At 41.3% G+C, this 12,457-nt stretch overlaps 1 protein-coding gene across 3 annotated transcripts in view; it reads left to right on the plus strand.

The window, feature by feature from the left end:
* The window catches only part of Nlrp2 (NLR family pyrin domain containing 2), a 62,413-nt gene extending 54,139 nt beyond the window's left edge, over positions 1–8,274 (plus strand). For all 3 annotated transcript variants that reach the window (XM_021236038.2, XM_040747864.1, XM_040747865.1), the window contains exons 10-11: positions 5,233–5,403; positions 7,928–8,274. In XM_021236038.2, the coding sequence (XP_021091697.2) occupies positions 5,233–5,403; positions 7,928–8,066 (310 nt within the window). In that variant the 3' untranslated portion in view covers positions 8,067–8,274. The remainder of the gene's footprint in view (positions 1–5,232; positions 5,404–7,927) is intronic.
* The last annotated feature ends 4,183 nt before the right edge of the window (positions 8,275–12,457 follow it).

Genomic DNA, 12,457 nt, shown 5'->3' on the forward strand with positions numbered 1-12,457 from the left:
GCTTGCCATGCAATCATGAGACCAGGGTTCAAATTACCAGCATGAACATTTAAAAAGCCAGGGGTTGTGGTGCACTCCTGTAATGTCAGGTCTGGGAAGGTAGACTGGAGGATTTCTGGGGCTCAATTAGCAGTCATTATAGCCAAATCACAAACCCCAGATTTATAGAGAAGACCCTATCTTAATATATAAGGTGGTGATAGAGGAAGATACAGTGTCGACTTCTAGCCTCCACATACAAAGGCACTCACGTGTCTATACACATGCACTTACATATATACATAGCACATACAAATGTCTCCTTTGAAGAATTTTAAAGATTCAGTGCATCAAGACAAGTAGAAGCACCCACTGCTGCCCAGTTCCCAGGTCTCAGTGACAGGAGTTGGGCATTATTCCTGTGGCTGCCATGAGGTCAGTGGAATGTACTTGATCATGTCTTACAAATCCCAAGCAAGCTTGGAGCATCAATCAAATGCTCTTGATGACAAACCCTACTTGTGAAGAATAATGCTCTGCATAGAAGTGAGGTCATGTGGTTGTCAGTCAGCACGTTGTCCTCCTAGTTCACTCAGATTGTCACAGATGTCAGGATTACTTGTCTTTTTTTATGGTTGAGTGATATTCCATTATAGGTATCTACCACACTTTCCTTAACATGAAAAGCCAGTTGGTGGTACTTGGGTTGTTATACTTGGGCTAGTATCAGTAGATCTTCAATGAATGCCAGGAAAACTTAAAAAGCCAAACTCAACAGAAGGCAGAGAGTAAGAAGGTGGTCTCCAAGGCTTTGGGGTGGAAAAGGAAATATTGGTAAAATTTGCAGCTGTCAAAGTTTGGGGACTCTAATATAGTGTGGTGGTAACCAAATTATTTATTGTTCTAGATGCATAAGAGCTGTCAAATCATCATGTTGTATACCTTGCGTATAAAATCATCATACAGTTTGAAACAGGTTTTACTATATAGTCCAGGCTGTCCTCCAACTTGCAATTTTCAAGTCCTAGTTTCCCAAGAGTTAGGTTTACAGGTATGTACCTTGCCTAGCTTGTCAATTAAATATTTGAAAAGAAAATTTGTTATCTGGTGTTTGCAACACAAATTAATATAGTGTGTATACCATGTTCAATTTCTACTTTGTAAAATAAATGCTTGTGGCTTTTGAAATCTCAGTATCCAGTAAATACCACAGAAGAATCAAAGAATTCTTGGAGTACAGTCTAGGTACCAGTATTTTTTTAACAAACAAGAAAGACTCAAATCCCATCACTCAGGCAGGTTAGGCAAGAGGATTAGTGACTCACTGCCAGACCTGGCTACATAGCAAGACTCTGTCTCAAATAAAAAAAATATACTTACAGTATAAGAGTATTTCAATAGATGTTTACATAATGGCTTGAACTCACTATCTCCTACTTTCAGCCTCCTAAGGGTCAGGATTACACCATGCCTAGCTGATTCCAAATCTCAGCTTTCATCAGTATTATTGCAGTCAGGCATCAGTATTTTTAATTTATCTTCTAATTTTAGTGTTTTGCTGTATGTATTAGTTATGCATTATAATGGAGTCATTGTGAAATTTCCATGCATGTGTATTATGTATTTTGTCACTTTCCATCAGATCCCCTTCTTCCCAACCAGACTCCTTCCATTTTTATGTAGTGTGTGTATGTGTGTAGTGTAAGTTTGTGTATGTGCTTGTGTATGTGAATGCATGTGTCCCAGTAAGTTTAACAAGGGTTGGCCATAGATAAGGAGTTACCTATAGTAGCATGGGCAACTTAACAGTGGTTGTATCACTGAAAATGTATCTCCCTTTCCCAGAAACAAAGAAATGCCTATAAATTCCCTGGAGATAGGGGAGGCATCAGTACATACATCTAAGGCTCTACTGTGATTGTAATTTGTGCTGATGAGAACCCTGAATGATCATCCTCAGAGTTATAGGGAGGGAACCGACAGCCACTGTTATTTGTGGTGCAAACCTGCTGGCTGAAGAGTGGTGGTATCAGTGGTGACAGCTATCTGGGTATGGGAATGTAGCTTAGTGGTTAGTGCTTGCCTAGCATACGTGTGGCCCTGGATTCCACACAATACCCTGTTGGCATACTAGTAGGGAAGAACACTTTATCCATTTGTTGTGTGAGAATACTCTTGGGGAAATGGGGACAAACTTCTAGTCATGCAAGATAAGGAACTGATGGCAGACCAAAGTAAGGCCAACTTGGTGAACCAATGAGTTTATTTGGGGTCACTTACAGGAATATAGGTGAGTGGTTATTTACAGAAGCAGGAATGACTAAAAAACAGTCACATCATCTAAGCCCATCCCAGCATGGGAAGTGGTCCAAGAAAGCTGGACATCTGAAGCACACTGCAAACCTGTAGGTGGCACAAGTTGGAGAATGTGTCTTCTAGGCATCTCAACTGGTCTAAGGGTGTCTCTAGTGGCCCTTACTGCTTATATATGCATAGTGAGGGATAATACCTGTCCATTCCAGGGGCTCCATAAAGTTATTGAGCTTTATTTCTGAGTTTAAGGAACTTGAAGATAAAACCCTTCACTGCCACCCCCCGTTAGAGCACCCTGCTTCACCTCTTTGCTAGCATCCTGGGTTAATGAATTTCCCTCCAAGACAGGGTGTTTTATCTCGGAGAAAATTGCTACACACCACCAGTCACTCCTACCTCCTTTGTGTATCATCTCAGCCATACATTCTAGGAAATAGGATGATGCGTGCCTGCTATAAACATGGCTATCATGATAAAGGGAAAAGTAGCTATCATTGTTACTCAAACATCTGCAACAGACTCAACTTAGCCCATGATCAGAGCTATTATCTTACATATGTAACACTGTGTACATGCCTATGTATGTACTGCGTACACATCAGTCAATCATTTCTGCTGCCTCTCATCTCTGTGTCCTGCACAATTGACAACTCCAGATGGAAGAATGCTTTATCCTGTGCTGAACATACCATTTTTCTTCTTTCCTGAGTTAATTGAGTCTTTGTCCAAAATGGAATTGATCTTTTTTCCCCTGCCTAAAATCTTTAGTATAAATTATACCTCTGAACAGAGTATTTCCTTACTGTGTGTTATCCTCTCTTCATTCTTTTAAAGTCCAATCTATTTTGAAACCTTGGTACCCAGTTCCAGTTATCTAGAATTCAAACATAGCAATATCTAGTTGTTTGTGTTTATTTCACAAGGGTGTATTTGAACTTCTTTGTTTCTTCTGTGGGGTTTCTTCTTAAACTTTAAGTTTTTACTACACTTATTTATTTTGTGGGGAAGGGAGCTAGAATATGCTATTACTCAAGTGTGAGGATCAGAGGACAACTATTGGGAACTGGTTCTCTCCTTCTACCATTTGGTTCCCAGGGATGTAATGCAGATCATCTGGCTTGGCCTTTATCTACCAATCTATTTTCCCCCATAGATTATCAACTCCCTACCCCCATATCCCAAGCTGGCTTTAAATTCATCATGTAGCAGAAGATGACCTTTAACTTCTGATACTCTCAAGGGCTGGGACCACTGGCATATACCACCATGCCCAGTCTAATGTGGTACTGGTGATCAAACTTGGAGCTTTGTTCATTCTATCAACTGAGCTACAACTCCAGTTCCATAGAAAAACTTTTATGATCACTTTTACATCACTCACATCATACCTCTGCTCAAAACCTTCAGTGGCTTCTATCCAGGTCCAGCAAAATGTGGCTATGAGCTGAGCATCTTCTGTGGGCTGGCCTCTGCCTATAGTCACATCTTTTACAGGCTTCTCTGGGTCACTTACATCAGCTGCCTTTGATGCTGTTGCTTTGCTTTGTGAGTATCCTGTATATATTTTGCTTTATTTCACTCTGTTCTATGCTTTGTTACCTTGACCTGACCTTACTTCTCTGCTTGCTTCATGGATTTTCACTGTGTATCCCTAGCTGGTATCAATCTCTCCAACCTACTGTCTTGCCTTCCCAAATGGTGTAATCATATACACATACACAGCATGTTCAACTTGACATTGTTTAACAGAACACCAGTAAGTCAATATCAGGCTCTTTTCCTGTCTGGAGATCTCCTACTCCTGATTGCTACAGTTCTTTCTCTTCATTCTCTCATATCACCCTTGATCTGGCACCCCCAAATACCCCCTTCTTTCCTTTCATAATCTTTCCTTGTAAATGTCATACTACATAGTACATTATTTTGTTGCCCTGAGGGCAGAAGTTGCTGTTACTCACCGCTGAATCCTTACAACCATGTGCCTATCATATAGGATAATGACCATAGCATTGGTTGAATTAATGAGTTACTTCTTAAATGCATATTTTTATTCTATGAAATTCTCATATGTGTATGCCATGTATTTTGATCATATCCATCCTTCCACTACCCCAAAGTCTTTCCTGAGACCACTTAACCAATCTTCTCAAACTCACGTTCTTTTATTATTGTTATTGCTATAATTATTAGCATTATCATTACTATTTATTATTAAATTATCCCCCTTAGTCCAGTGAATATTGATCATATCCACATGGGTGTGGAGACATCAGCAATCTACCATGTGATATTCTCTCCATCAACTGAGTGGAACCCCTGGAGCCCCTCCCTTATCCATGCTGAAATTTTGACTGGCTTAATATTTACAGGTCTTGTGCAGGTAACTATAGTTGCAATGAGTTCATGTGTACAAAGGTCATGCCATGCCCAAGTGACATCATTTCACATTGATCCTCTCCATGCTCCAGTTCTTAATCTATTCACCTCTTGCAAAATGGTTCCTAAGCCTTGAATGGAGAGAGGTTGATATAGATGGCCCTCTACAGCTGAGCACTTCATCACTTATTCTTAGCATTGTGATCAGTTACAAGTTTCTTTACTAACCATATTTGCTATAAAAAGAAGCTTCTCTGACTAAATCTAAGAACAGCACAGATCTGTAGTTATAAACAAATATTCCTTAAAAAGTTTGACAACAAGACTGCTTAGTGAAGTAACAACAGATTCCCCACTAGGGAACTTCCAACCATGTTTACAGTATTATAAATGCCTCCTTTGTATCAGCCTCAAATCTTATTGGTAAGTTTTGGTAGCCCCTGTAACTGTCATGCCACTTATTGTACCAGCAAGCACAACTTGCCTGAAAGGTGACTATTGAAGTATACAGGGTCCAGTGCTGAGTAAGACGCAATGAGTTAAGTTTTGTGTTTCATCTGCAAGGCTGTGTGGATGCTCCATGACTCCAGCCAACTGCCAGGACTTCTCTAAGATTCTCAGAAACAACAAGAGTCTGAACACTCTAGACCTGGCTCAGAACTCCTTGGGAACTGATGCAATTAAGACATTCTGTGAAGACTTGAAACTTGGCATTTGCCCCCTTCAAACACTCAGGTGTGATCCTATTTCTTATTTTATATGGTGTTTCCTACATGGTGATATTGGTGGTGGAGGTGAGACGCCCAATGTTACTGAACGGGGTGTACTGGTGACATCAGTCACTGGCAATCAGCTTCATCCCCGGCATTTGGTCACCAAATAATTTCATTTAATTTTTTCAATATAAGAGTTCTCTATATAACCACAGATATCCTAGTACTCACTTTGCAGACCAGACTAGTGTCAAATCTGCCTGCCCCTGCCTCTGCCTAAAGGCATGGGTCACCACATCCAGTGGTCCCCAGATAATCTTAACACTCTTCTCCTTAACCTTTCTGTTGCACTGATGGATAAACTGGGTCATAGAAGCCAACACTGCATGAGAGATCAAGAAGCTATAACTGTTAGACATTTGTTTTATCAGTGAAAACAATCTGCAAGTTTCACATGGTCTCTAGAAAAGTGGGAGCCTGGTGTGATAGCTCAGTCCTGATTTCTGGATCTTGAGAGGTTGAGATCAGATTGCTACAATTGGCTTTCCAGAATTCCTAGACTACAGTGTGAGGTGGTCTTTCAAAATAGCACAGATTTAAAAAGTGGCTCTGGAGATTGCTTACTTTGTAAAGTGACTGCTACTCAAGTTTGAGAACCCCAGAACTGATATGAATGCCAGGCATGGAGATATGTTGTTTGCCTCTCCAAAACTGGATTACAGAGACAGGCAGGTCCCAAACACTTGATATACAACTAAATCTAGCCAATCTATGAGTTTCAGTTTCAGTCAGAGACTCTGATTCAAACTACAGTGTGAGTATGACTGAAGGGTCCATGACTATTCAGTGTCTATCACTATAGATAACTTTTCCCTATTAAATTAATATGCAGGGTTGAATGTGGAATTCAGTTAGTGTAGTGTGCTTGTTTGAATTTGATCCTCAGAACTGCATAACTGGGTGTGGTAGTAAATATGGAAATTCAATTTCATCCTCAGTCACATAGTAAGTTTGATTCTAGCATAGGCTAACGAGACCCAGTATGTTGGGGTAGGTAAGTTAACTTAGTGTGTAAAACCCTTGCTGTGCCAGCATTAGGACCTTAGTTTGAACCACCAATACCCACATAAAAGCTCTAGGCCATATAGGTCTACAACTCTAGTACTTGGGTATGGAGTCAGGAAGATCCAGACAGATTATTGGCCACCCAGTTTAATCAAAATGGTGATCTCCAAGATGTCAGTGAGAATTTTTGATTCAAAAAGCAAGATAGTGGGGGGGGATGGAGGGCCCAGCAGTTAAAAGCACTTGCTGCTCTTGCAGGGGACCCAGGTTTTGTTTTCAGCACCCATACAGTGGCTCACAACCATCTGTGACTCCAGTTCCAGGGATCCTATCTCCTCTTCGATTCCACAGGCACCAGGCACACATGTGGTGCACATACATACATGTAGGCAAAACACACACAAAACAAAATAAATTGGGGGTGGTGGCAGTATAGTAAAGAATTGATTGAAAAAGCTATCCCTATAACATCCTCTGGCATCTATATGCAGCCACAGGAATGTAGTCCATCAACACATGCATGGGCATGTGTGCATGTACCATATACCAAAATAAAATTTAAAATGTCAATATGCAATTCTACCTTGTAGTATAGTGTTAAAGTGACCCATGAGACATTTAAAGCATATGGGATTTTTTAAAAAGTGCTATGTGTATTTTGGTAATATAGTTTCTTTTTTCATTTTTTAAATTAATGTTTTGCATTCCAATCCCATTTCCCCCTCCCTCTCTTCCTCTCAAGCCCTCCACTACCCCCTCCTCCCATCTGCTCCATGGATAGGGTACGGCCTCCTCTAGGAAGTCTACTAAGTCTGTCTCATCTAGTTGAGGCAGGACCAAGGCACCACTCCACCCCTACACCCCTGTGTCTAGGCTAGGCAAGGTATCTCTCCATATAGAATGGGCTCCACTAAGTCAGTTTGTGCATCTTGGACCCATTGCCAGTGCTCTCATATATTGCCCAGTCACACCATTGTCACTTATATTAAAGGAGTATAGTTTGGTTTTATGCAGGTTCCCCATTTGTCAGACCTGAGTCACTGATTTTTCACTAGCTTGGGCCAGCTGATTTCTGTGGGTTTTCCCATTATGGTCTTGACTCCATTGTTAATATTTTCGCTCCTCCCTCACTTTGATTGTACTCCAGGAGCTTGGCCCATAGGTTAGTTGTGGATTTCTGCATCTGCTTTCATCTGTTTCTGGAAGAGGGTTCAAGCTTCTCTGGGGTTATGGATTGTAGGCTGGGTATCTTTTGTTTTATGTCTGGTATCCACTTACATACTATATTTTAATGTCTTTCTGGTTTTGGGTTACCTCAATTAGTATTTTTTCTAATTCTGTCCATTTGCCTGCAAATTTCAAGATGTCATTGTTTCTTACCGATGAGTAGTACTCCATTGTATAAACATAGGTATGTGGGAATTTTAAATGAATTTTCTTGAAGCAACAAGAAACCATTTTCTCCCCCATTTGTGACCTAGGTTGAAATTTGATGATGCTAACCCCAGTATCCAGAAGCTGATCCAAAAAATGAAAGAGAGCCACCCACAATTGACTATTAACAGTGACCAACCAGATCCTAGGAAAAAGGAACCTTCTTTCCCCCATTTCATTTTTTGAGGCCACCTAACAGCATAACTCTCCAAATGAGTAATAATGGACCTTGAAGGTGTGGGTGAAGGTCCTCTGGCCATGTTCTGTTCTGTTGTTAGCTGGGCTAAATGTCTTTATCCACTCAGGTCTGTGTATAAACCACTCAAGTTCCTGAATGATATGTGTGAAATGTTTATATCACGGGCATATTGAGAAATAAAGGTGAAAGCATTCATGAAGTGCTGTTTATTAATGGGTTCCCACAAAATGAAAAAGAAATCCTTGAGTAATGTGTGATACTGTTTCCGGGTAGATGTAAATTACACCTCCTCACCCCATATAGGGAACCAGTGACAGACCAAAGTATATGGATACCAGGAAAATCCAACTTGTTGAATAATGAGTTTTTTATTGGGGTTGCTTACAAAAGCAGCAATGACTCAAAGACAGTTGCATCACCAGAGTCCATCCCAGCATGGGTGGTGGCTCAAGAAAGCTGACAACCTGGAGTATGCTGCACAACTTGTGCCATGGGCAGACCCAGTCAGGGGCCCTCAAGCCAGGGAGAATCAGGGATCCAGTACTCAGGTGGGCAAAGAGTCGGCGAGTGACAAACAGACATGAACACAAGACAGTGCTGAATCTGAGTGTAATTTCTCAAAGCATGCATCAGACTTTTATCATTACATGAGGAAGTAAGGAAGTTAATTTTGTACATATGTCAAGGTACATAGAAGTCAGCAAGATTGACACATAAGGCATATAAGACTAGAAGTTCAAACTAGAAAAGTTAATTTTGTATATATATCAAGATACATTGAAGTCATCAAAATTGGCACATAAAGCACACCATGAGACCAAAAATTCAAAATTGAAAAGTGAATTCTGTATATCAAAGTACATTGAAGTCAGCAAAATCAGCACATAAGGCACATCATGAGACTAGAAATTCAAAATAGAAAATCAAATATTTAAGAACTAGGAGTAGTCAGACAGTGGTTGCAACATAACATCAGCTCTGAGATCAATCTATTCTTAGAATTACTTACCCAGTATTCCCCTGAGCTCATGTCTTTCACTGAACCTGAAATTTTCTGTCCTGCCTATTCTGGATGGCCAGCACTCTTTGGCTCTCATATGTTCCAAGGTGGACCTTCTGTCTTGTTTTGTCTCATCTAATTGTTACAACTTTTAATTTCTCAGAAAGAGGAAGGATGTAGTAGCTTTCTCTGCCATTTTTTTACTTTTATTGTTTTGATATCAATGTGTTTTGTAATACATAACAATCAAATAATACAGCTATTTCAAAAATGAAAAGTAGACGTTTTTCCTTTCACTTCACAGAGCTCACATCACAGGAAATGTCTGGTTTGTCTCTTTGGTCTCAGCACAGAATCCTACAGTGTATCTCCTTGATGACATTGTTGCTGACTATGTCCTGTGTATGGCTGTGTTTTAGGAAAGATTCCCTCTCATAGTTATACAGAGTACAACATTCCGGAAAAGCACTGCAGGTGACATCACTAGGCTCCTTCTGACTGACATTGGGGCTCAATTTATATTATATGCACTATAGCCTATTGAAACCTTCCTGGGTGTTGACTATATGTCACTTTCTTTCTCTTGAGCTATCAGACTCCAGTGTAGGTTTAGTGAAGAGGCAGTGATGGGTTAATCTGGAATCTATGGGATCATTGAGTGTCAGAATGGATAAAGTTCATGGAAGGAAAAGTGTAGCCAGGGTAGCAGAGCCTAGCTGAGCCTAAGAGCCTTGTAGAGATCATGGAGGACCCACTACTTATCCCATGCAGGACAAAAGTTGCAAGGTACAATCCTCTCCCTGGCCATTCTAGGTTCAAAAGTGTGTATGGTGTGATGTGCATTTCTGTGCACCTGTGTATGTATGTATGTGTAGGAATCCCCCCCTCTCTGTGTCTGTGTGTGTGTGTGCTGGGTATTGCTGTATGCTGGGTATTTCTTGCAGAGGTGTTCCTTCGTGTGTGTATATGTGACGATGTGGGGTAAGCGTGGGTGGGATGTATGTTGCCTACAATTCCTGGATATATAGGGGTAAGTGCTGTGTGTGTGTGTGTGTTGAGGTGCTTATATGTGCAAGTGTGTGTATTTGTAAACTCTGTGTCTGTGTATTTATGTATATTTGTATGTTGACCTACTCAAGAAACATTTTTTTTTTGTTTTTCGAGACAGGGTTTCTCTGTATTGTTTTCGAGGATGTCGGTCCAGCCTGGCCTCGAACTCACAGAGATCCGCCTGCCTCTGCCTCCCGAGTGCTGGGATTAAAGGCGTGCGCCACCACCGCCCGGCTCAAGAAACATCTTTAATGATGATGGAGACCAATTTTATTGAGAAAGTACTATGCCCACTCAACATTAATCAATGAAATATTGTTTGCTGCTGCCCATCTTTTGGCATGTCAAAGTAGCTCCCTTGAACAAAAGGACAGAAAATCTCCTGCAACTCAATGGTTTTCAGGTATTTGTAGAGGTAAAATATTTATCTGCAAGGAAACTCTTGAAGCAAACCAAAGGGATGTGGTACATTTAGGAGGAGGCCACTGTGAAAAATCAAGGTGTCTGAGAGCCTGGATGGGCTGGCTGAGGTTTGGTGCCCCTGTTCTGCTCTGGGTGAATGGTGACTGCACACTCAATGGTCAGGTACTTTGCTGTGTCTTCTCTGTACCTTGTTTTGTCCTCATCCACATTTTCTACCTTTGCCTAACCTTGGCTCAGTTATCCTTGGCCTTGAAGCTTGAACTAGATTTTATTAAGAGATTCTGACTTGCAGTGTGCTTCTAGTTACACCTCAGTCCTGAAGTCCCATAGCCGTGCCGTGGTGTGAGAATGGGGCTATCTCAGTGCATCCCTGTCAGGCTCACGATGATCTAAAGCATTCATCATGTGCTGTGTCTGCAGCACTCAGTAGCTGCTTTTCTTCAAAGTTGTTCATTCTGACTTAAAATCTGCCTCATAGAGGGTTGGGAGAAATGATGACTCAGCCATTGCTGGTGGTTTAAAATGGTGTAATGCAGTGAAAAGGCACACACAAGTCTTCAGAAAGTTGGACTGAAATCCCCAGGTGACCCAGTTATTCCAGAACATGGAGTAGGTGTCCACAGAGAAGCTAGGGGACCCAGGGTTGTAGCAGCATTCCTCAGAGTAGTCTTGAAGTAGAAACTATCCAGATGTTCATCGATGAGTGAAAAAGTACGTGGTTGACCCTTCCATGGGATATTGTTCAACATTAAATAATACATTTAATCACTTGGCCTGACTTAGTCATCTATTTGTTACTCAAACAACTCCCTGACACAATCACCTTACAGGGAAGAATTGTTTCTTTTGGATCCTGGTTGTGGAGATTTTTCTAGTTTCCTGTGCTCATTGCTTTGGTTCTGAATTGAGGCATCCTGTGGAGAGGGAGCTCCTTTTGGAGGAAGTTTCTCACTTTGGGGCCAATGGGGAAGCAGTGAACAATACCAGTGGGCTGGTGAACTACAATCCAGTGGTCCTGTGCTGGGGAACATTCCTACACTACAGAGCCTGGGGAACTTCCTACGAAGGGCTGGCTAACAGGACAGGACCCCAGAGGTCCACCTGTCTGTACATTAGGGTTACAGGATAGGCACTTCAATGATTGAGCTGCCAATCTCTCATGCCCACTGTGTTCTTCTCTCATACAACTAAAGTTACCCTTGTTTTCAACATGATTGCTTCTTATATTAGCATTAACCGAGAAACTAAACATGTTATTGCATTACAGTGTGCTTATATGTATACATAAATGTATATGTTTGTGTTCCTGAGTGCCTCTGTGTGTGTGCATGTGAGCAAACAATCCTTCACTAGAACACAATCTTCTAATAAACAAGAAACAAGAAAGCCTGAAAAATGAAAGATTGAAGAACCTGCTGAAGCAGAAGCAGCTGGTCACCCAGCAAAGTGACCTGGCAGAGAAGCTGCAGCCTCACTTCAGTGTCTTCAAGATGAAGTATGAGCCCAAGCCAGAAGGAGCGGTTAGAATGTTAGTCATCAGTATCTGGATCTCTGTCCTTTTTGGATTCTTGATATCTGGATGGTTCTCAGCCACAGCCTGAGAAAGAACACCTCAGAGTATTGTGCTGCCCCAGTCAACAAAAGCTACTCCAAGAATACATTTGGTTCTTAGTGTTTCTGGGGATTGTATACCACTTATTCTCTTCTGACCTCTCTGGTATCTTCTCAGTACTCTGTCCCATTTATCTCCCCACAAACTCCCTATGGTAGTCCTAAACCTAGCAGGAGGAGGGTTTAGGAGTGGAGGACAGTGTCTGCTCTTGACACTTTATTTTCCTTCCTGAACATCACCTTAAAAAGGAGTTCCTATATTTGGGCAGACCTTGCATGCAGCTCACTCCTGCT

Source organism: Mesocricetus auratus, unplaced genomic scaffold (genome assembly GCF_017639785.1).
Source record: "Mesocricetus auratus isolate SY011 unplaced genomic scaffold, BCM_Maur_2.0 Super-Scaffold_100006, whole genome shotgun sequence".
Lineage (NCBI taxonomy): Eukaryota > Metazoa > Chordata > Mammalia > Rodentia > Cricetidae > Mesocricetus > Mesocricetus auratus.